This window comes from Anomaloglossus baeobatrachus, chromosome 2 (genome assembly GCF_048569485.1).
Source record: "Anomaloglossus baeobatrachus isolate aAnoBae1 chromosome 2, aAnoBae1.hap1, whole genome shotgun sequence".
Taxonomy (NCBI): domain Eukaryota; kingdom Metazoa; phylum Chordata; class Amphibia; order Anura; family Aromobatidae; genus Anomaloglossus; species Anomaloglossus baeobatrachus.
Window position 1 is genome coordinate 341,581,970 of NC_134354.1, and position 25,112 is coordinate 341,607,081.

The 25,112-nt window shown below is 50.6% G+C and overlaps 1 protein-coding gene across 1 annotated transcript in view; it reads left to right on the top strand.

Annotated features, from left to right (window-relative positions):
* Window positions 1–520: 520 nt before the first annotated feature.
* DNAJC8 (DnaJ heat shock protein family (Hsp40) member C8) overlaps window positions 521–25,112 on the top strand; it is a 151,252-nt gene continuing 126,660 nt past the window's right edge. The window contains exons 1-3 of the mRNA XM_075333955.1: window positions 521–633; window positions 15,383–15,484; window positions 17,700–17,756. Of these exons, the coding sequence (XP_075190070.1) occupies window positions 550–633; window positions 15,383–15,484; window positions 17,700–17,756 (243 nt within the window). The 5' untranslated portion in view covers window positions 521–549. The remainder of the gene's footprint in view (window positions 634–15,382; window positions 15,485–17,699; window positions 17,757–25,112) is intronic.

A 25,112-nucleotide genomic window follows, 5' to 3' on the forward strand; every position in this document is an offset into this window, starting at 1 on the left:
ACTTTTCCGCACTTGGAATTTTTTTGCTGTTTTCCAGTACACTATATGGTAAACTTATGGTTTCATTTAAAACTACAACTTGTCCTGCAAAAAAAACAAGCCCTCATATGGCAAGATTGACGGAAAAATAAAAAAAAGTTATAGCTCCTTGAAAGGGAGGAACAAAAATGGAAAATCGCCCGGGGGAGAAGGGGTTAAATAGATTCCTCTTTCAAATGTGTCACATTGGAATGCAAGTGTGTAGATGCAGTGGGCACGAGTCACTCTCCGTGCCATTACACGAGCCTGCTCACAGCACACAAGCTCTAGGCGCTTCATCACTATTATGTTAGAGCGCCATCTACGGACGGGTAAGCTGCGTCACTGCCGCCATCCTGAGCGCCGCCTCCCCACAGTGTCCGTACAGCGCGTTGTACGGATACGTCATGACGTCTTGGACGCACAGGAGCACGTTCCAGCCGTGACCCGGAAGTGACGGTTCTGCCCACAGTACGTATTGCCCACACTTACAGGAAGCAGTTCTCAGTTCTCGTGATCACGCGAGAGCTCATGCTCGGCGGTAAAATGGCGGCTCCTTGGGCTGATGGACCGTCTGGAGCGGGGGATGACGCTTTTTCTACGTTTTATACCGAGGTGACGTACCTGCCGTGTTAGCACGGAGCTGGCACTGGGCTGGGGGTGTGTGGGCTCTTCATTCAGGGGAAGCAATGGTGGCACATGGACTTTTCACGTGTAGCAAGTGATGAACTGTCCCTGACTTGTGTATCTCCTCCTCTCCTGTGGGGTCCTCCGTGATGCGGGGTGATGGGGGGCACTGCAGGGCTGTCCAGCAGTCATGGAGGCTGAAGGGAGGGGGATATGGCAGATGAGCGGGCCCCTGTAAGGCTCTCTAGAGGAAGCTCTCTGCACCCCAGGCTGTGTCCTGCTGATGTCCGCAGGCAGCTTACCACTATGCCGCAGCCGTCTGCGTCCCGCGCTCTGGGTCCTCCGCTGCCGGGTGCTTTATGCATGTTTTGGAGACCAAACTCAGTGTTGTGATTGGCTTTCACTAAAAATGTCGCACCGTTGGGCTCTTAGTTTTCCTGCACTCGCCACTTTATTATAGGCTCTGGTCCTAAACTGGCCTAAAGGAGCTCAGAAAAAGAGAAGAGGTAACACTCTTGTCAGGCCGAGCTCGCTGACTGATACTCAGTGAACTCACTCTGCACCCAGCAGTAGACAGTGCAACAGACTATAAAAGGCAAACGCTGCAGAATTTAGGTTTTCTTCAGCGCTCTATTGGGAGACCCAGACGATTGGGGTATAGCTACTGCCCTCCGGAGGCCACACAAAGCACTACACTAAAAAGTGCAAGGCCCCTCCCCTTCTGGCTATACCCCCCCCGTGGTATCACGGGTTCTCCAGTTTTCAAGCTTTGTGCGAAGGAGGTCAGACATCCACGCATAGCTCCACAGATTTTAGTCAGCAGTAGCTGCTGACTATTTCGGATGGAAGAAAAGAGGGCCCATATGGGGCCCCCAGCATGCTCCCTTCTCACCCGTTGATGGTGTTGTAAGGTTGAGGTACCTATTGCTGGTACGGAGGCTGGAGCCCACATGCTGCTTTCCTTCCACATCCCCCTGGGGGGCTCTGAGGAAGTGGGATCCTGCCGGCCTCAAAGCTCTGACGCCGGGCTCCATCCACAGACCCATTTGAACCTGCTGGATACGGAGCTGGAGTACCGTTCAGGGACATGGCCCTGCACCATTACAGGTACTCTGTGTCCCCGTACACACAGGCACAGCACACTCCAGACTTGCTGGGTGTGCTAGTGCGCCGGGGACAGTAATGGGTTACAGTCACTGCAGCTTTGCTGAGTGACTTTGTGTTTTGGGAACTACCGCGCCGGACGCTCCGGGAGCGGCGGCGCGGCTGGGACTTGTAGTTAGCCGGGGACTGGGCGCCGACCGCGCTTTTACGGCGGCGGCGCTTATAAATCCAGTCCCCGGCTTCTGCGGCCTAGTGCCGCTTCGTTCCCGCCCCCTCCCTGTCACTCAGGGAAGGGGACAGGCGCTGAGCAATCAGCAGCGCCGAGGGCTGGAGCCTTTTTACATGCTCCAGCCCTCTCACTGCACACTGTCGGACGCCGGATTCCCGCTCTGCCTTGGGGGCACGCCCACGGCCCGCCCCTCCTCACATGAGCTGGGGAAGAAGCCGGCAGCCATTACTGCAGTCCGAGCTCGGACTTTCGGCACCAAGGCAGGACGGTGGCGACATACACCCGCTTATAGGCGGGCGGTAAGCGGCACACATAGTGCTGACCACGATATAACTGCAGTGTGTACATGTGTTGTTTTTAACTGCTTAGGTCGCTATATGCCCGCTGGGGGAGCGACACATCAGCAGCAGGAAAGCAGGTGTGCTAAGGCACAGGCTTTCTAGGCTGCTTGTATTGCACGACTGAGGTGTTCATTTGTGTTTATGCTTATATGCTATACATTGCACTGTACAGTCGCTAGTCTTAGCTATATTCTCCTGGAATGGCTAGACTACAGCAGCAGAAAACCAAGGGTGCTGGGGCACAGGTTTTTTTTTCTATGCTGCTTGTATTGCATGGGCTGCAGTGTGCATTTGTACTTGTGCTTGTATGCTATACATAGCACTGTATGGTCACTCTTCTGGGCCATATTCCCCGAGATGACTAGTCTACAGCAGCAGAAGAGCTGGGGTGCCAGGGCACAGGCTTCTATGCTGCTGGTATTGCATGTGCTGCAGTGTTCATTTGTAGTGCTTGTATGCTATACATTGCACTGTAGGGTCACTCTTCTGGGCTATATTCCCCTAGATGACTAGTATACAGCAGCAGAAGAGCAGGGGTGCCAGGGCACAGGCTTCTATGCTGCTTGTATTGCTTGTGCTGCAGTGGTCATTTGTACTTTATGCCTGTATGCTATACATTGCACTGTACGGTCACCAATCTTGGCTATATACTTCTAGATAGCTAGTCGGCAGCGGCAAAAAAGCAACACAGATTTCAGTGCTGTTTTTACTACATGGGATGCTGTTCATGACACCGTCCCATTGTGTGCATGCTCCCCTGTAGCACGTCGTCTGCCGGGGTCTCTAGCACTTCGTCTGCCGGGGCTCTACTAGTTGTGGCCAAAGAAACCTCCTGTCAACCCTGTCCATGGACAGGGACGGAGTAGTCATAATATAGAGACTTGCACACATGGGCAATCTACTTGACCAAAAGGCAGCTCTTCAGGGCTTTGATACTGACATCGCTCTCAATCCGGATACACCGGGTGGTAACACATACGGAATGATCCTATACCGTCCATCAATGGAAGGTTGGATCTTTCTCCCTCAGCTCCCCCAGTGGAGATAGGAGACGAACAGGAGAAGTTCCTTTTCAGTATCTCACGCAGATATTGAGTTTTTTTCTGGCCACGCTGACTTCAGAGAAGCAGTCCAGGAACACCACGCTTACCAGATAAGCGTCTTCTCCAAACGTTTTTAGGATACACGTTATCCCTTTTCCCCTGACGTGGTCAGCGCTGGACCCAGGGTCCAAAGGTGGATTCTCCAATCTCCAGGCTTGCATCTAGAGCCATAGTTGCACTGGAGATGGGGCTTCACTTAAAGATGCCATTCACAGACAGATGGACTCTGGTTGAAATCTGTCTAGGAGGCTATCGGCGTGTCGGTTGCTCCGGCACCCACAGCCGTGTTGGCAACCTAACCTTTTCAGCTGTTCTTGCGCAGCTGACCTTGAGCAGGGACATCTGTACCGCAGAGGCGTCCGTAACCCCGCAATGTCTGCACTGCGACTTACCCTGTTAATACTGTCCTAAAAGTACAGTCGAGGTTTCGGTCCTTCCCAAGCTCCGGCAGGTCCCAATTGTCCTCGTGCAAAAGGGCTACAAAACCTCAGACGGGCTCAGATTCCGGCCGGGCTCAATCTCGCCCAAGGAAGGCAGTCGGAGGAACCGCTACCAAGGCGGTCTCCTCAGGACTCTCAGCTCTCTCTCTCTCTCTCCGCATCCGCGGTTGATGGCAGACTCCCCCGCCTTTGGCGACATTTAGCTGCCACAGGTCACAGACCGGTGGGTGACGGACATTGTGCTCACGTGCACAGGACAGTGTTCTGTTCTCGTCCTCCGACTCCATTCTTCAGAACGGCCCCACCTCTCCACCGAGCAGATGCCCTGCTGCAGGCGGTGGACGCTCTAAGAGCAGAAGGAGTGGTGATCCCTGTCCCCCCTCAGGAACGAGGGCGAGGGTTTGTACTCCAATCTCTTTGTGGCTCCAAAAATGGACGGTTCCTTCCGTCCTGTTCTAGTCCTGAAACTGCTCAACGAGCATGCGAACGCCAGGCGGTTCCGGATGGGATCCCTCCGATCCGTCATTGCCTCAATGTCTCGAGGAGACTTCCTTGCCTCAACAGACATCAAAGATGCCTATCTCCACGTGCCAATTGCTACGGAGCACCAACGTTGTCTACGTTTTGTGATAGGAGACGAACATCTTCAGTTCGTAGCTCTGACATTCAGTCTGGCGACAGCCCCACGGGTGTTCACCAAGATCATGGCAGCAGTGGTAGCAGTCTTGCACTCTCAGGGACACCCGGTGATCCCGTACTTGGACGATCTACTCGTCAAAGCACCCTCCCTCGAGGCATGCCAACGCAGCCTGAATGTTACGCTGGAGACTCTCCAGACTTTCGGGTGGATCATCAATTTGGCAAGGTCAAATCTGTCTCCGACTCAATCACTAACGTATCTCGGCATGGAGTTTCATACTCTATCAGCAATAGTGAAGCTTCCGCTGAACCAGCAGCGTTCACTGCAGACAGAGGTGCAGTCTCTCCGTCAAGGCCAGTCGCACCCCTTAAGGCGCCTCATGCACTTCCTAAGGAAGATGGTGGCAGCCATCGAGGCAGTTCTCTTTGCGCAGTTTCATCTGCGCCAACGGCAATGGGACATTCTCCGCCAAAGGGACGGGCAGTCAACCTCCCTGGACAGGGAAGTCTCCCTTTCCCTGACGGCCGAGGACTCTCTGCAATAGTGGCTTATTCCCACCTCATTGTCATAGCCCCCATCCTGGGCAGTGGTCACGACAGATACGAGTCTGTCAGGGTGGGGAGCAGCTTGTCTCCGCCACATGGCTCAGGGGACGTGGACTCAGCGGGAGTCCACCCTTCAGATCGATGTTCTGGAAATCGGGGCAGGGTATCTTACCCTATTAGCTTTCCAGAAGTGGCTAGAAAGAGAGCAGATCCGAATCCAGTCGGACAACTCCACAGCGGTGGCATACATCAACCACCAAGGAGGGACACGCAGTCGGCAAGCCTTCCAGGAAGTCCGGCGAATCATCATGTGGGTGGAGGACACAGCATCCACCATATCCGCAGTTCACATCCCGGGCGTAGAAAACTGGGAAGCAGACTTCCTCAGTCGCCAGGGCATGGACGCGGGGGAATGGTCCCTTCACCCGGACGTGTTTCAGGAAATCTGTTGCCGCTGGAGGGTGCCGGACGTCGACCTAATGGCGTCTCGGCACAACAACAAGGTCCCGGCATTTATGGCACGATCGCGCGATCACAGAGCTCTGGCGGCAGACGCCTTAGTGCAAGATTGGTCGCAGTTCCGGCTCACATATGTGTTTCCACCTCTGGCACTCTTGCCCAGAGTACTGCGCAAAAATCAGATCCGATTGCAGCCGCGTCATACTCGTCGCACCAGACTGGCCGAGGAGATCGTGGTACCCGGATCTGTGGCATCTCACGGTCGGCCGACCGGGGTCACTACCAGACCGACCAGACTTACTGTCCCAAGGGCCGTTTTCTCCATCGGAATTCTGCGGCCCTGAACCTGACTGTGTGGCCTTTGTGTCCTGGATCCTAGCGTCTTCAGGATTATCCCAAGGGGTCGTTGCCACCATGAGACAGGCTAGGAAGCCCACGTCTGCTAAGATCTACCACAGAACGTGGAAGATTTTCTTAATCTGGTGCTCTACTCAGGGAGTGTCTCCCTGGCCATTTGCATTGCCTACTTTTCTTTCCTTCCTACAATAGGAGTTAGAAAAGGGCTTGTCGCTCGACTCCCTCAAAGGGCAAGTCTCAGCACTATCCGTGTTTTTTTCAGAAGTGTCTAGCACGTCTTTCTAAGGTGCGCACGTTCCCGCAGGGGGTTTGTCATTTCGTACCCCCGTACAAGCGGCCGTTAGATCCATGGGATCTGAACAGGGTTCTAGTTGCTCTCCAGAAGCCGCCTTTCGAGCCTCTGAAGGAAGTTTCCTTTTCTCGCCTGTCACGGAAGGTGGCGTTTCTCGTTGCGATCACATCGCTTCGGCGAGTGTCTGAGCTGGCAGCTCTGTCATCCAAGGCTCCCTTCCTGGTGTTTCACCAGGACAAGGTAGTGCTGCGCCTCATTCCGGAGTTTCTCCCTAAGGTCGTATCCTCGTTTCATCTTAATCAGGATATCTCCTTACCGTCCTGTTGCACTCATCCGGTTCACCGGTATGAGAATGATTTACGTTTGCTAGATCTGGTGAGAGCACTCAGTATCTACATTTCCCGCACGGCGCCCATACGCCGTTCCGATGCCCTTGTCGCTGGTACGCGCAAGAGGTTGCAGGCTTCTAAAGCCACCCTGGCTCGATGGATCAAAGAACCAATTCTTGAAGCCTACCGTTCTGCAGGGCTTCCGGTTCTTTCAGGGCTGAAAGCCCATTCAACCAGAGCCGTGGGTGCGTCCTGGGCGCTACGACACCAGGCTTCGGCTCAACAGGTGTGCCAGGCAGCTACCTGGTCGAGTCTGCACACTTTCACCAAACATTATCAGGTGCATACCTATGCTTCGGCGGATGCCAGCTTAGGTAGAAGAGTCCTGCAGGCGGCAGTGACATCCCCGTAGGGGAGGGCTGTTTTGCAGCTCTAACATGAGGTATCTCTTTACCCACCCAGGGACAGCTTTTGGACGTCCCAATCGTCTGGGTCTCCCAATAGAGCGCTGAAGAAGGGAATTTTGTTACTTACCGTAAATTCCTTTTCTTCTAGCTCTTATTGGGAGACCCAGCACCCGCCCTGTTGTCCTTCGGGATTTCTTGGTTGTTTGCGGGTACACATGTTGTTCATGTTGAACGGTTTTTCAGTTCTCCGACGTTATTCGGAGTTAATTTGTTTAAACCAGTTATTGGCTTCCTCCTTCTTGCTTTGGCACTAAAACTGGAGAACCCGTGATACCACGGGGGGGTATAGCCAGAAGGGGAGGGGCCTTGCACTTTTTAGTGTAGTGCTTTGTGTGGCCTCCGGAGGGCAGTAGCTATACCCCAATCGTCTGGGTCTCCCAATAAGAGCTAGAAGAAAAGGAATTTACGGTAAGTAACAAAATTCCCTTCTTTGTTAGCTCCAATTGCTTGCATTTTACATAATTACAAGAAAAAAACCTGTCCCCAAAGGTGGACGACGCTTATCTTCCCAACGGGTCATTCCATGTCAACCAATGATTTTTACCTCTATTTTTTTATTCTTTTGAGATTTTATTTGGTGTCAATGAATGCAAAATGTGAAGAAAAAAAAAATCTTTTTTTTTTTTTATTTTCAAAGTTTAGAAAATGCAAATTTTGGTGTTGCTGCCTTTTACATTTCTCCTCATAACTCAGGCTAGAAAAAAGCTGGAGAAACAAAATAAGCACCATTCTACTATGAACTATACAGGCTTTCACCAGATATGTCATGAGCATATTTGTAAATATTTTACCCGTGTGAACGCAAACTTTTTAAAACGAATTTCTGAAAAAAGCGTTACATTAAAAAGAATTAAAAAAAATGCACATGTGCCTGCTATGTTCCTTCCTGGCCACATCTGTACCAAAATTCAATTTGAGATCGTAATTGGATCATATTTAAAAATATGGAAGTAAGACAGAGCTTTCATGTGCACGCCATGCCTGGCCATGGTCACTTTTGCACAAACCGTTCTCTACACAGGCATCAAGGGAGTTGTGTGCTACAATATTGGTGTGTTTAAAGTTTGAGTAAATTTATATTAATAATGTAATGCTTTACTTTTTAAGGGCACACACAGCACTGTTCTGAGTGATCATTCAGAAAAACACCCTCCATTCATTTCAATGGGGTAAACACATGCAGTGTTTTTTTGAAACCCTCAGTGAGTAAATCACTGCTTGCACAACTCTTAAATGCTGCGTTTATTGCATTTATTGCAGTGATCTTATCACTATTTATATGAAAAAAAGCTGCCATTGTTTTCACTAGCGATTTTAAAAAAAAAAAAAAAAAAAAAACTAATGCAGATATAGTGAAAATTGGGTAGAAAAATTCTGCCAAAACCGCAGTGGTTATCCGCAGGCAGAAAAAGCTCTGTGTGCGCTAGCCCGAATACTCACTTTATAGTGACCGTTATATCTCAAGTGCACTGTAAATTTTTATTTACCTGACTCATAATGCCAAATGACTCCCAGCCTTGTTCAGTCCTGAGCTTTTAACTGTTTCAGTCTTCAGGCTGCTTTTGTATGGAAGTCACTAACTAGATAATATACGGTATATACAGCTAAAGGCCTCACTCACACAAGTGTATTGGACGAGTGGAAAATCTCGCATTGCGCTTAGACCACCATTAATTAATGAGGCAGAGCAGCTAGTTTTATATATATATATTTTTTTTTTTTTTGGTCATCCAGATTCAAGATGAGAATAAAGTTGCAGCATTCTGCGAGTGGATTCATATCTCTGCTCACTTGCACCCGTACAAGTCTATGGGTGTGTGTGTGGCATCAATCTGCACTTGGATGACATCAGTGCTGTCTGATATATGGAGAGACAGACAATGGGAAAGATGGAGAGATTACAGCTCCTCACCTGTGCTCCAATTCTTACATGCAAAAGAATCTGATGACAGTAGAATGACACTGTCACGCTCGCAGCACAGTTTGAGCTGAGTGCCATTATCAAATAGCATCATATGCTAGTGCTGAGGTCTCAAACTCTGCTGGGTATATGGGATGCACATAGAAGAAAAAAAAAATAATTTGGGAGGCCTCTTTTTCAGGGCCATATAACAATTTTAGTGGTACCATATTTTTTTTTTTTCTTCTTTCTATACACCTTGGGATCACTAAACATTTCTTGCTCGTTTTATTATAACAAACGAGCACTTTTCGTGTGTGTGTGTGTATATAAGCATTTTTAATTGTGAAGAAATGAATGCTTTATTTTTTTTATTACCTTATTTTTGTTTACATTTTATTACCTTGTAATACTGTCTTACAATTAGCACCATATAGTAATTTTAGCCAACATCTTGTAGTTATTTTAGTTATATATAGTTTTGGGTGCCCAGCCTTGTCCCCCGTCCTGTAGTTTTGGGTGCCCAGCCTTGTCCCCCGTCCTGTAGTTTTGGGTGCCCAGCCTTGTCCCCCGTCCTGTAGTTTTGGGTGCCCAGCCTTGTCCCCCGTCCTGTAGTTTTGGGTGCCCAGCCTTGTCCCCCGTCCTGTAGTTTTGGGTGCCCAGCCTTGTCCCCCGTCCTGTAGTTTTGGGTGCCCAGCCTTGTCCCCCGTCCTGTAGTTTTGGGTGCCCAGCCTTGTCCACCGTCCTGTAGTTTTGGGTCCCTCTTTCTTGTTTTTCCTGCTTCTTGCGACCCACAGGCCCATGGCTCCCTTGATGATCCCTATGCTAGTGTGACCCCATCATAGAAAAAAAAACAAAAAACTGGCTGGCAGAAAAGACATCCAAATAGACACAAAAGAAGATCCTTCAAGAAAAAAACACAGCATTTTCCTGAAGCATCTACTGCTTCAAAAGCTCCATCGTCTAGGATATGTGACGTACACAAAACCTTAAGGTAGTGGAGCAGATTGTGATAAGTTCCCTTTTAACCCCTTCAGCCCCAAGCCTATTTTGACCCTAAAGACCAGGACATTTTTTGCAATTTTGACCAGTGTCACTTTATGAGGTTATAACTCTGGAACGCTTCAACGGATCCCGATGATTCTGAGATTTGTTTTTTCGTGACATATTGGGCTTCATGTTAGTGGTAAATTTAGACCAATATTTTTTGCGTTTCTTTGTGAAAAAAACTGAAATTTCGCGAACATTTTGTAATTTTCAAACTTTGAATTTTTATGCTCTAAAACCAACGAGACATATGACACAAAATAATTAATAAATAACATTTCCCACATGTCTATTTTACATCAGAACAATTTTGGGGAAAAAAAAAATTTTAAGGAAGTTATAGGGGTTCAAAGTTTATGAGCAATTTCTCATTTTTACAACAAAATTTACAAAGCCACTTTTTTTAGGGACCACATCACATTTGAAGCGATTTTGAAAGGTCTACATGACACAGAACACCCAAGTGACACCATTCCAAAAAACGGCACCCCTCAGACTACTCAAAACTAAATTCAAGAAGGTTATTAACCCTTCAGGTGCTTCACAGTGACTAAAGCAATGTGGAAGGAAAAAATGAACATTTTACTTTTTGCAACAAAGATGTTAATTTAGCCTCAAATATTGCATATTCACAAGGGTAGCAGGATTAAATGAACCCCCAAAATTTGTTGCTCAATTTCTACTGAGCACGCAGATACCTCATATGTGGCGAAAAAACTGTTTGGGCGCATGGCAGGACTCGGAAGGGAAGGTGTGCCATTTGACTTTTTTGAGCAGAAAATTAGGTGGAATCGTTAGCCGCACCATGTTGCGTCTGGAGAGCCCCTGAGGTGCCGAAACAGTGGAGCTCCTCCACATGTGACCCCATTTTGGAAACTAGACCCCTCATGGAATTTATCTAGATGTTTATTGAGCACTTTGAACCTCTGGGAGCTTCACAAAAGTTAATAGAGTTGAGCTGTGAAAATAAAAAAATTTTTTTTTACCACAAAATTGTTACTTCAACCAGGTAGCTTTTTTTTCACAAGGGTATCAGGAAAAATTGCAACATAAAATGTATTGTGCAATTTCTCCTGAGTACACAGACACCTCATATGTGGTGGAAATCAAATGTTTGGGCGCACGGCAGGGCTCGGAAGGCAAGGAGCGTCATTTGACGTTTCAAACACAAAATTGTCTGGGATAATTAGCGTATTCCATGCTGTGTTTGGAGAGCCCCTGAGGTGCCGAAACAGTGGAGCTCCCCCACGTGACCCCATTTTGGAAACTAGACCCCCATGGCATAGAAAAAAAAAACAGGGCGCACGCACAAATGTTCTGAAAAAAAAAGGGGGGGGGACTAGGTGGGATGGAAAAAAGAAGTCCTGTCCAAAGTAGAGTACGACTGCAGGACGATTGCTGATCAGGTACCTAATTGTTCAAGTTTTGTTTTTGAGATTTGTTTTTTTTTATTTGGGGTGCACAAAAAAAGCAAAAACTAGAGCAACAATTACGTACCTGATCAGCACTTGGCGGCAAGCAGGTGGGGGAGAGGGAGTGGGAGATGCGATTGGGGATAGTTAGAAAAGAGCCACAAACAATACTTACAGGATGGATCAGAACAGCGGCAGATGAGGGGGGGGGGGGGGCGGCAGATGGGTGGGGCAGCGGCATATAAAGGGAGCATCTGTGATTGTGAGACGGAGGCGGCTGGGAGAGGGTGGAGGCGGCTGGGAGAGGGTGGAGGCGGCTGGGAGAGGGTGGAGGCGGCTGGGAGAGGGTGGAGGCGGCTGGGAGAGGGTGGAGGCGGCTGGGAGAGGGTGGAGGCGGCTGGGAGAGGGTGGAGGCGGCTGGGAGAGGGTGGAGGCGGCTGGGAGAGGGTGGAGGCGGCTGGGAGAGGGTGGAGGCGGCTGGGAGAGGGTGGAGGCGGCTGGGAGAGGGTGGAGGCGGCTGGGAGAGGGTGGAGGCGGCTGGGAGAGGGTGGAGGCGGCTGGGAGAGGGTGGAGGCGGCTGGGAGAGGGTGGAGGCGGCTGGGAGAGGGTGGAGGCGGCTGGGAGAGGGTGGAGGCGGCTGGGAGAGGGTGGAGGCGGCTGGGAGAGGGTGGAGGCGGCTGGGAGAGGGTGGAGGCGGCTGGGAGAGGGTGGAGGCGGCTGGGAGAGGGTGGAGGCGGCTGGGAGAGGGTGGAGGCGGCTGGGAGAGGGTGGAGGCGGCTGGGAGAGGGTGGAGGCGGCTGGGAGAGGGTGGAGGCGGCTGGGAGAGGGTGGAGGCGGCTGGGAGAGGGTGGAGGCGGCTGGGAGAGGGTGGAGGCGGCTGGGAGAGGGTGGAGGCGGCTGGGAGAGGGTGGAGGCGGCTGGGAGAGGGTGGAGGCGGCTGGGAGAGGGTGGAGGCGGCTGGGAGAGGGTGGAGGCGGCTGGGAGAGGGTGGAGGCGGCTGGGAGAGGGTGGAGGCGGCTGGGAGAGGGTGGAGGCGGCTGGGAGAGGGTGGAGGCGGCTGGGAGAGGGTGGAGGCGGCTGGGAGAGGGCGCAGGCGGCTGGGAGAGGGCGCAGGCGGCTGGGAGAGGGCGCAGGCGGCTGGGAGAGGGCGCAGGCGGCTGGGAGAGGGCGCAGGCGGCTGGGAGAGGGCGCAGGCGGCTGGGAGAGGGCGCAGGCGGCTGGGAGAGGGCGCAGGCGGCTGGGAGAGGGCGCAGGCGATGCAGGGAGAGGGCGCAGAGGATGCAGGGAGAGGGCGCAGAGGATGCAGGGAGAGGGCGCAGAGGATGCAGGGAGAGGGCGCAGAGGATGCAGGGAGAGGGCGCAGAGGATGCAGGGAGAGGGCGCAGAGGATGCAGGGAGAGGGCGCAGAGGATGCAGGGAGAGGGCGCAGAGGATGCAGGGAGAGGGCGCAGAGGATGCAGGGAGAGGGCGCAGAGGATGCAGGGAGAGGGCGCAGAGGATGCAGGGAGAGGGCGCAGAGGATGCAGGGAGAGGGCGCAGAGGATGCAGGGAGAGGGCGCAGAGGATGCAGGGAGAGGGCGCAGAGGATGCAGGGAGAGGGCGCAGAGGATGCAGGGAGAGGGCGCAGAGGATGCAGGGAGAGGGCGCAGAGGATGCAGGGAGAGGGCGCAGAGGATGCAGGGAGAGGGCGCAGAGGATGCAGGGAGAGGGCGCAGAGGATGCAGGGAGAGGGCGCAGAGGATGCAGGGAGAGGGCGCAGAGGATGCAGGGAGAGGGCGCAGAGGATGCAGGGAGAGGGCGCAGAGGATGCAGGGAGAGGGCGCAGAGGATGCAGGGAGAGGGCGCAGAGGATGCAGGGAGAGGGCGCAGAGGATGCAGGGAGAGGGCGCAGAGGATGCAGGGAGAGGGCGCAGAGGATGCAGGGAGAGGGCGCAGAGGATGCAGGGAGAGGGCGCAGAGGATGCAGGAGCAGCAGAGGATGGGGGGGGAAGGGGGGATGGGTGGGAAGGGGAGTGGGAGGTGAGATTGGGGATAGTTACCCTACAGGATGGATCTAGGCAGCTGGATCACAGGAGATGAAGGAGGCAGCAGATCGGGGAGGGTGAGAGGTGGGAGAGGGAGCGCAGCGCAGATCACGGAGGAGACAGGTGAGCAGAGCACAGATCACGGGGGTGACAGGGGAGGGAGCGCACATCACGGGGGTGACAGGGGAGGGAGCGCACATCACGGGGGTGACAGGGGAGGGAGCGCACATCACGGGGGTGACAGGGGAGGGAGCGCACATCACGGGGGTGACAGGGGAGGGAGCGCACATCACGGGGGGGAAAGGGGCCGGGCAGCAGATCGGGGGGAGCGGTGGCACTGTGGCAGATGGAGGGCGGCGGCTGATCGGGAGGTGTGGGGGTGAGGGTGCGGGCAGCAGATACGAGGGGTGGGGGTGCGGGCAGCAGATCGGGGAGACAGGTGGCAGATCGTGGAGGGCGGCGGCGGACCGGGAGGCTTTTCGTCGGTTTCATACAGTGCAATGGCAGCGCGGCAACTTCCGGGTCCCATGCTCCGGTCATATAACAGCATGGGACCGGATCTTGTCGCCCTGCTATTGCACTGTATACACTCACTGTGCTGCAGGGCCGACAAGTGAAGCTGATGGGGCGGTCACCGGCAACAGGTCCACTGTGATTGGAGAGATCGGTCACAAGGCAGATCTCTTCAATCAGAGCTACTGGAGCTTGGGGAGGGTGATCCAGTGAGGTCACCCAGCTCCAGTCAATGGCCAGTGCTATAGCTGCACTGGCCAGGGCTGGATTTCAATGTTTCAGTCACTTTAAATGGCTGGAACATTACAGGTGCTGTGATTGGTTGAGCGGCGTTCGTCAGCCAATCACAGCCTCCGTAGGTCCGGGGAGGAGGCACCACCCCTCCTGAGGTCAGGTACAGGTTCCCTCCTCCCCGAATCTGCGGTTTGTGTTACCCGATTGCAATCACCGGAGGCTCCGGTGCTGCGATTACGCCATGACTGAAAGATCCGTCCTTGGCCTTTAAGGCCCAGGGCACCATGACGGATCTTTCTGTCCATGGTCGGGAAGGGGTTAAAAAAACAAAAAAAACTAGTTGGTAAAACAGTTCCATAAAACATTTATTTATTTTAAAGTTTCAGGGCGTAATTGGTTAAGCCTGGCGCAGCACATGCCAGTCTCAAGGCATATGTTGCTTAAAGCTAATCACATGGTCTGTTACCCTGCGGTCACTTCCAGAGGTGTACGCCATTTAGGGAGTGATGATGAATTTGATGGGCAGATGTTACTGCCTCTTTCGTCACATACTTTTCCCATGTTTTCGCAGCAAGCGAAGACTGATCTGTAAACGTTAAAAGTCGTAATCTTTGTGCACACACAGTTGCACATAAATTTTAATATTTATCCCAGATTTCTGACAAACTTCTTAATGAATTGCCCGTATGGAATGTGGTGAAGTCACAAACTGGAAACCCCAATCCGATGTCCATATGGACAACGCCTTTTCTGATGCAACAACTGCTTTAAAGGGAATTTGTCCTAATGGTTAATGTCCCCAAACTGTTTATATGGTTGAGTTGCTATCTGCCATTCAATCTGTTGCTCCCTCATTGAACCATTAGTGTTTCTATTCACGTAAATGAGGCATAAGTTCTGAGTGTGTGTCCAATCCCTTCCAAAGCCTCTGCCTCCCTGGTTCTTTGCCTTGTCTTGCCCCATAGTCCTCAGCTTGACTGACCATGTAGTCAAGCCAGTGAAGCAAAAAGAAAATGGGTTGGAAATAGAGCTGAGGATGGGGAGGCTTGGGAAATGCTTTGACACATCCAGAGCACTTTAATTCATATGCAAATGAGGTTTAAGTGGCCATATTTCAGTCTGGGAGCATCATATTGCGTTAGGAAAGGTATGGGTGACCTTGTTTTAGACAGCAACATGATCAGATAAACAGTTTGGGTAGTGGACAGTGCTGACAGATCCCTTTTAATACCACACAACTGTTAAGGTTGTATGCTATATATTTAATTTTGCTTTTTTTTTTTTTTTTTTTTTATTCACAGGTCAAACAAATTGAAAAACGAGACTCTGTGCTTACCCCAAAGCAGCAGATTGAGAGACTAATACGGCCTGGATCCTCATACTTCAATTTGAATCCATTTGAGGTACACATTGTTAACCCCTGTACAGCCGGGCAATCTTACGTTTTTTTGTTTTCATTTTCCATCCTCTTCTTCCAAAAGCAATCTTTTTTTTTTTTTTTTTTTTTTTTTTTAATTCCTCTGTACACGTAGCGGTGTGAGGGCTTGATTTTTGAAGGACGAGTTATACTTTTTGAATGACAGACATTGACAGCAGCATTTAACAGGTTAACATCCGAGGGCAGAGCTCTTCTCTAATCCCAGCTAAACGCAGATGATGGCTAAGGGACAAATGCTAGCTTGCAAAGTCAGGGTCACGACCTATTGAAGGGGCAGATTGAAACGGGAAAGCTAGCCAGCGACCTAACCAACCCCTGTCAACGCCTGTTGAATGCCACTGTCAGAGATTTGACCATGGCACTTAGCAGGTTAAAGTCACGTGATGGCTGATTAAATAATCTGCCTGGAAAGCTGTGGGCTCAGCATGCGAGCCCACAACAAAGTAAGGGACTCCACGTATGAATCCAATTGAAAAACTTCCATGTTATCCTTGGCTAAGGACTGGTTTACCATCAGAAATGTATAGGAATTGGAGCTATATTGCAGGATTTAATTGATGTTACTCCCTTTTTAATCACACTGGAGCAAAGTTCTATTTTTTTTCTTGGATTTTCAGATAGATTAATTTTTTTTCTATTGGCTGAGTCTAGCAGGGGTGACTTTTCCCGTGCAGAGGTTGGCATATAGCAGGGGTGAGCGGTTTGCTCCTATTTTTACACGACCTGTGAACCCTTACATAATAGATTCACGATAGATCGAAACAGGAAAGCTATCCAATGACCAAGCCAAAAAAGTTTCAAACCTAGAATTTAAAAGATCAGTATTAAAGGGAACCTGTCATCAGAAATTTCGCCCAAAAGCTAAAAGATTCCCCCTCTGCAGCTCCTGGGCTGCATTCTAGGAAGGTCCCTGTTATTATTGTGCCCCATGTGAGACCAAAATAAAGCCTTTATAAAGTTCTACCTTTTTGTATGCAGCTTCTGTAAATCCGTCACGGGGGCGGGCTCTCTGCCGTCCGTTATTCTGCCTCCTGGTCCTGTATGCCGCCCCCATCGCTCCTTTCCATATCTGATGCACCGCCCACTGCTCCAGCCATCCCCGCGCATGCCCAGTGCCAGTCTCACAGGACTGAGCAGTGTGACCGCTGGTGACGTGTGCGCAGGCAAGTGATTATGGACGGGACTGTGACTGTTATCAGCAAGTACCCGGCCATAGTCTCGTGAGCGCGCAGACCTCTCCAGCATTCACACTGAGCTCAGTGTAGATGCTAGACTGTATGGGCTGCTTCCAGGGATGACGTCCCTTTGTCATGTGATAGGGGCGTGTTCGAAATACTATCACATGACAAAGGGACGTCATCCCTGGAAGCAGCCCATACAGTCTAGCATCTACACTGAGCTCAGTGTGAATGCTGGAGAGGTTTGCGCGCTCAAGAGACTATGGCCGGGTACTTGCTGATAACAGTCACAGTCCCGTCCATAATCACTTGCCTGCGCACAAGTCACCAGCGGTCACACTGCTCAGTCCTGTGAGACTGGCACTGGGCATGCGCGGGGATGGCTGGAGCAGTGGGCGGTGCATCAGATATGGAAAGGAGCGATGGGGGCGGCATACAGGACCAGGAGGCAGAATAACGGACGCCAGAGAGCCCGCCCCCGTGACGGATTTACAGAAGCTGCATACAAAAAGGTAGAACTTTATAAAGGCTTTATTTTGGTCTCACATGGGGCACAATAATAACAGGGACCTTCCTAGAATGCAGCCCAGGAGCTGCAGAGGGGGAATCTTTTAGCTTTTGGGCGAAATTTCTGATGACAGGTTCCCTTTAATTTATATGGTTTATTAGCTTTCTGGCTTTTTTTTTTTTTTTTTTTTTTATTTTGCAGACTGCATGTTTGGATATTTCATTGTGGGGCAGAGCAAGACTAGGTTCCTCTCTGGATATAGCCACCACAAACCCCATTATTTACACAGCTCACTTCATGTAGAGAAATGGAAAATGGCCTACAAAAGAAATCTGTTTTGTATTTCAGGGTCATTTCTATTTTCTAGTTTATGAAAAAACACCTAGTTCTGACCATAGTGGCAACACACACTCTATTTTTTAATGTTTATTGCCCAATTGACCCATTGGAGCATTTGCCTTGCCGCTAAATGTAATAGTGTTCACATGTTATAGGTGTTACAGATTGATCCGGAAGTGACAGATGATGAAATTAAAAAGAGATTTCGGCAGGTAAGCCATATTGTTGTATTATTTTTAGCAATGGTATGACCTAAATTCATCTTTTAAAGTGTATCTGTCAGCAGGTTTTTTTCTATGTAATATGAAGACATTACACCGTGTGCAGAATTATTAGGCAAATGAGTATTTTGATCACATGATACTTTTTATACATGTTGTCCTACTCAACGCTGTATAGGCTTGAGAGCCAACTACCAATTATGTAAATTGGGTGATGTGCATCTCTGTAATGAGGAGGGGTGTGCTGTAATGACATCAACACCCTATATAAGATGTGCTTAATTATTAAGCAACTGCCTTTTCTTTGGCAAAATGGGTCAGAAAAGAGATTTGACGGGCTCTGAAAAGTCCAAAATTATGAGATGTCTTGCAGAGGGATGCAGCAGTCTTGAAATTGCCAAACTTTTGAAGAGTGATCACCGAACAATCAAGCATTTCATGGCAAATCGCCAACCGGGTCGCAAGAAGCATGTTGGGCAAAAAAAGCGCAAAATAACTGCCCATGAATTGAGGAAAATCAAGCGTAAAGCTGCCAAGATGCCATTTATCACCAGTTTGGCCATATTTCAGAGGTGCAATGTTACTGGAGTATCAAAAAGCTCAAGGTATGGCATACTCAGGGACATGGTCAAGGTAAGGAAGGAAGGCTGAAAAACGACCACCTTTGAACATGAAACGGAAGATAAAACTGCAAGACTGGGCCAAGAAATATCTTAAGACTGATTTTTTTAAAGGTTTTATGAACTGATGAAATGAGTGACTCTTGATGGGCCAGATGGATGGGCCAGAGGCTGTATCAGTAAAGGGCAGTGAGCTCCACTCCAACGCCAGCAAGGTGGAGGTGGGGTACTGGTTTTGGTATCATCAAAGATGAACTTGTGGGACCCTTTTGGGTTGAGGATAGAGTGAAGCTCAACTCCCAGACCTACTGCCAGTGTCTGGAAGACAACTTCTTCAAGCAGTGGTACAGGAAGAAGTCAGTATCGTTCAAGAAAAACATGATTTTCATTCAGGACAATGCTCCATCAAATGCATCCAACTACTCCACAGTGTGGCTGGCCAGTAAAGGTCTAAAAGATGAAAAAATAATGACATGGCCCCCTTGCTCACCTGATCTGAACCACATAGAGAACCTGTGGTCCCTCATAAAATGTGAGATCTACAGGGAGGGGGAACAGTGTCTGGGAGGCTGTGGTGGCTGCTGCACACAATGTTGATCGTAAACGGATCAAGCAACTGACAAGCTATGGATGATAGGCTGTTGAGTGTCATCATAAAGAAAGGTAGGTATATTGATCATTCATTTTTGGGTTTTGTTTTTGCATGTCAGAATTATTTCTGAACTTTGTGCAGCTATATTGATTTCCCTGGTGAAAATAAACAAGTGAGATGGGAATATATTTGGTTTTTATTAAGTTGCCTAATAATTCTGCACAGTAATAGTTACCTGCACAAACAGATATACTCTTAAGATAGCCAAATCTAAAAAAAAAAACCACTCCAACTTCCAAAAATATTAAGCTTTGGTATTTATGTCTTTTGGGTTGATTGAGAACATAGTTGTTGACCAATAATAAAAAAAATCCTCAAATACAACTTGCCTAATAATTCTGCACATGGTGTATACTGTAGGGGTTAACACCCAGATTTCATCAATGAGTGCTGTTGTTTACCTGAAACGTTTGTGTTTGGTTTTTTTTTTTGTTTTTTTGTTTTTTTGACTAGGTCAGCTAATCCACCATGCCCCTGCTGTGATTAGCAGTTAACAGTTTATAGATATTGTATATACAGAGGCTGGTGTATTTCTTAGCGCTACTGAAGTGCTAAATCTAAAAACAGTGATTGTGCCAGAACGGCTACACCTGGTAATGTCAGTGATACATTGTTGGATTCAGGATCTCCTTCCCTACATCATGCTGTTCTCACATAAGATGGCAAAAACCTGCTGACAGATTCCCTTTAATAATCAGGGATGGAAACCCTTGATAGGTATGAATATACATTATTTTTTTTATCTCCAGCTTTTATTTAATTTCCTATTAAATCAGTAGTAATTTTATTTATTATTTGCTTTCTGACATGTCATGTGACGTTAATGCTGGAAACATAAATACATTTGTATGTTTTGTATAGTATCTGGACTGTCTGGTTACATCTAAATAGATATGTAATTTATACAGGTTTTCTTTATCGTTCCTTTGGGAGATCCAGACCTTGGGTGTTTAGCTTCTGCCTCCGGAGGACACACAAAGTACTACACTTAAAAGTGTAGCTCCTCCCTCTGAGCTTATACACTCCCTGGTGAGCCAGTCCCAGCCAGTTTATCACTTTGTGTTCAGGAGGACATACATCCACACATGATTCTCCTATGATTTTTTTTTAATTTTTTTTTTTGGAAAAAGATTGAGAAGTGCGGCTCCACGTCTGGACTCCCGACATATCCCTTCTCACCCCACTGTGTCGTAAGGTTGATTTCCAAGGCTGGAGCCTTACATGCCGTGCTCCTTCTCCATCCCTCCTGGGCTCTGGATTGAAGTGGGAGCCAGCGCGGTCTCCATGCCTGGCAGGAGACCGGTCTCCGTCCACAGCCCCTTGAGGACCCTGCTGGACCGGAGCACTCATCCCCAGGGACCTGGCCCTGCGTCTCAGCAGCTAAGTACCTGAGACGTTCATATGTTGGGGGTCCCTGTCCTTTATTGTGTGGGGAGAGTGTGTTTGCTGTATTTGTTTTGACATTTCCGGCGGGTCTTCTGGCTGTTCGCCCGAGAACCGCGCCGAGGGTGCCTGCGCGTCGGCCTCGCTGCTCAAATTTAGGCCCCGCTGCTTGTGCGTTACTTCCCCCCCCCCCCCCGCCCTCCTACAGGGACGCCCCCGTCCCGCACCCTCTCTTCGCTTCGGCGGCCATTTTCTTGGACAGGGTTCACTCTGCGCTGGGACATCCTGCACTCTGCATCCCTGCTGAGGTGCTGTGCATTGGGGGTCCGGGCTTCGGGATCTGGAGGGCACACAACACCGCTTCCGGCGGTCTGGTAAGCCACAGCCGGTCTCTGGTTGTGGGCCTCTGAATATACTCCTTGGGGTTCATTCTCTTTGTAGAAGCTGTTTTCTTCAGCGCTCTATTGGGAGACCCAGACGATTGGGGTATAGCTGCTGCCCTCTGGAGGCCACACAAAGCACTACACTAAAAAGTGCAAGGCCCCTCCCCCTCTGGCTATACCCCCCCGTGGTATCACGGGTTCTCCAGTTTTAGCTTTGTGTGCGAAGGAGGTCAGACATCCACGCATAGCTCCACAGATTTTAGTCAGCAGTAGCTGCTGACTATTTCGGATGGAAGAAAAGAGGACACATATAGTGTCCCCAGCATGCTCCCTTCTCACCCCTGGATGGTGTTGTAAGGTTGAGGTACCTATTGCTGGTACGGAGGCTGGAGCCCACATGCTGTTTTCCTTCCACATCCCCCTGAGGGGCTCTGTGGAAGTGGGATCCTGCCGGCCTCAAAGCTCTGATGCCGGGCTCCATCCACAGACCCATTTGAACCTGCTGGATACGGAGCTGGAGTACCGTTCAGGGACATGGCCCTGCACCATTACAGGTACTCTGTGTCCCCGTACACACAGGCACAGCACACTCCAGACTTGCTGGGTGTGCTAGTGCGCCGGGGACAGTAAAGGGTTACAGTCACTGCAGCCTTGCTGAGTGACTTTGTGTTTTGGGAAATACCGCGCCGGACGCTCCGGGAGCGGCGGCGCGGCTGGGACTTGTAGTTCGCCGGGGACTGGGCGCCGACCGCGCTTTTACGGCGGCGGCGCTTATAACTCCAGTCCCCGGCTTCTGCGGCCTAGTGCCGCTTCGTTCCCGCCCCCTCCCTGTCACTCAGGGAAGGGGACAGGCGCTGAGCAATCAGCAGCGCCGAGGGCTGGAGCCTTTTTACATGCTCCAGCCCTCTCACTGCACACTGTCGGGCGCCGGATTCCCGCTCTGCCTTGGGGCACGCCCACGGCCCGCCCCTCCTCACACGAGCTGGGGAAGAAGCCGGCAGCCATTACAGAGCTCGGGGCACCAAGGCAGGACAGTGGCGTTCATACACCCGCTTATAGGCGGGCGGTAAGGGCACACATAGTGCTGACCACAATATATATGCAGTGTATACATGTGTTGTTTTTAACTGCATAGGTCGCTATATGCCCGCTTGGGGAGCGACTCATCAGCAGCAGGAAAGCAGGTGTGCTAAAGCACAGGCTTTCTAGGCTGCTTCTTTTGCACGACTGAGGTGTTCATTTGTGTTTATGCTGATATGCTATACATTGCACTGTACAGTCGCTAGTCTTAGCTATATTCTCCTGGAATGGCTAGACTACAGCAGCAGAAAACCAAGGGTGCTGGGGCACAGGTTTTTTTCTATGCTGCTTGTATTGCATGGGCTGCAGTGTGCATTTGTACTTGTGCTTGTATGCTATACATTGCACTGTATGGTCACTCTTCTGGGCTATATTCCCCTAGATGACCAGTCTACAGCAGCAGAAGAGCAGAGGTGCCAGGGCACAGGCTTCTATGCTGCTTGTATTGCATGTGCTGCAGTGTTCACAGTGTTCATTTGTACTTGTGCTTGTATGCTATACATTGCACTGTAGGGTCACTCTTCTGGGCTATATTCCCCTAGATGACTAGTATACAGCAGCAGAAGAGCAGGGGTGCCAGGGCACAGGCTTCTATGCTGCTTGTATTGCTTGTGCTGCAGTGGTCATTTGTACTTTATGCCTGTATGCTATACATTGCAATGTACGGTCACCAATCTTGGCTATATACTTCTAGATAGCTAGTCGGCAGCGGCAAAAAAGCAACACAGTTTTCAGTGCTGTTTTTACTACATGGGATGCTGTTCATGACACCGTCCCATTGTGTGCATGCTCCCCTGTAGCACGTCGTCTGCCGGGGTCTCTAGCACTTCGTCTGCCGGGGCTCTACTAGTTGTGGCCAAAGAAACCTCCTGTCAACCCTGTCCATGGACAGGGACGGAGTAGTCATAATTTAGAGACTTGCACCCATGGGCAATCTACTTGAACAAAAGGCAGCTCTTCAAGGCTTTGATACTGACATCGCTCTCAATCCGGATACACCGGGTGGTAACGCCATACGGAATGATCCTATACCGTCCACCAATGGAAGGTTGGATCTTCCTCCCTCAGCTCCCCCAGTGGAGATAGGAGACGAACAGGAGAAGTTCCTTTTCAGTGTCTCACGCAGATATTGAGTATTTTTCTGGCCACGCTGACTTCAGAGAAGCAGTCCAGGAACACCACGCTTACCAGATAAGCGTCTTCTCCAAACGTTTTTAGGATACACGTTATCCCTTTTTTCCCCTGACGTGGTCAGCGCTGGACCCAGGGTCCAAGGGTGGATTCTCCAATCTCCAGGCTTGCATATAGAGCCATAGTTGCACTGGAGATGGGGCTTCACTTATAGATGCCATTCACAGACAGATGGACTCTGGTTGAAATCTGTCTAGGAGGCTATCGGCGTGTCGGTTGCTCCGGCATTCACAGCCGTATAGGCAACCTAACCTTTTCAGCGGTTCTTGCGCCGCAATGTCTGCACTGCGACTTACCCTATTAATGCTGTCCTAAAAGTACAGTCGAGGTTTCGGTCCTTCCCAAGCTCGGGCAGGTCCCAATTGTCCTCGTGCAAAAGGGCTACAAAACCTCAGACGGGCTCAGATTCCGGCCGGGCTCAATCACGCCCAAAGAAGGCAGCCGGAGGAACCGCTACCAAGGCGGTCTCCTCATGACTCTCAGCTCTCTCCCTCTCTCCGCATCCGCGGTTGATGGCAGACTCCCCCGCCTTTGGCGACATTTAGCTGCCACAGGTCACAGACCGGTGGGTGACGGACATTGTGCTCACGTGCACAGGACAGTGTTCTGTTCTCGTCCTCCGACTCCATTCTTCAGAACGGCCCCACCTCTCCACCGAGCAGATGCCCTGCTGCAGGCGGTGGACGCTCTAAGAGCAGAAGGAGTGGTGATCCCTGCCCACCCTCAGGAACGAGGGCGAGGGTTTGTACTCCAATCTCTTTGTGGCTCCAAAAATGGACGGTTCCTTCCGTCCTGTTCTGGTTCTGAAACTGCTCAACGAGCATGCGAACGCCAGGCGGTTCCGGATGGGATCCCTCCGATCCGTCATTGCCTCAATGTCTCGAGGAGACTTCCTTGCCTCAACAGACATCAAAGATGCCTATCTCCACGTGCCAATTGCTACGGAGCACCAACGTTTTCTACGTTTTGTGATAGGAGACGAACATCTTCTGTTCGTAGCTCTGCCATTCAGTCTGGCGACAGCCCCACGGGTGGGCACCAAGGTCATGGCAGCAGTGGTAGCAGTCTTGCACTCTCACGGAGTGATTCCGTACTTGGACGATCTACTCGTCAAAGCAACCTCCCTCGAGGCATGCCAACGCAGCCTGAATGTTACGCTGGAGACTCTCCAGACTTTCGGGTGGATCATCAATTTGGCAAGGTCAAATCTGTCTCCGACTCACTCACTAACGTATCTCGGCATGGAGTTTCATACTCTATCAGCCATAGTGAAGCTTCCGCTGAACCAGCAGCGTTCACTGTGGACAGAGGTGCAGTCTCTCCTTCAAGGCCAGTCGCACCCCTTAAGGCGCCTCATGCACTTCCTAAGGAAGATGGTGGCAGCCATCGAGGCAGTTCTCTTTGCGCAGTTTCATCTGCGCCAACGGCAATCGGACATTCTCCGCAAATGGGATGGGCAGTCAACCTCCCTGGACGGGAAGTCTCCCTTTCCCTGACGGCCGAGGACTCTCTGCAATAGTGGCTTATTCCCACCTCATTGCCATAGCCCCCATCCTGGGCAGTGGTCACGACAGATACGAGTCTGTCAGGGTGGGGAGCAGTTTGTCTCCGCCACATGGCTCAGGGGACGTGGACTCAGCAGGAGTCCACCCTTCAGTTCGATGTGCTGGAAATCGGGGCAGGGTATCTTACCCTATTAACTTTCCAAGGCTAGAAGGGAGCAGATCCGAATCCAGTCGGACATCTCCACAGCGGTGGCATACATCAACCACCAAGGAGGGACACGCAGTCAGCAGCCTTCCAGGAAGTCCGGCGAATCCTCATGTGGGTGGAGGACACAGCATCCACCATATCCGCAGTTCACATCCCGGGCGTAGAAAACTGGGAAGCAGGCTTCCTCAGTCGCCAGGGCATGGACGCGGGGGAATGGTCCCTTCACCCGGACGTGTTTCAGGAAATCTGTTGCCGCTGGGGGGGGGGCCGGACGTCGACCTAATGGCGTCTCGGCACACCAACAAGGTCCCGGCATTTATGGCAC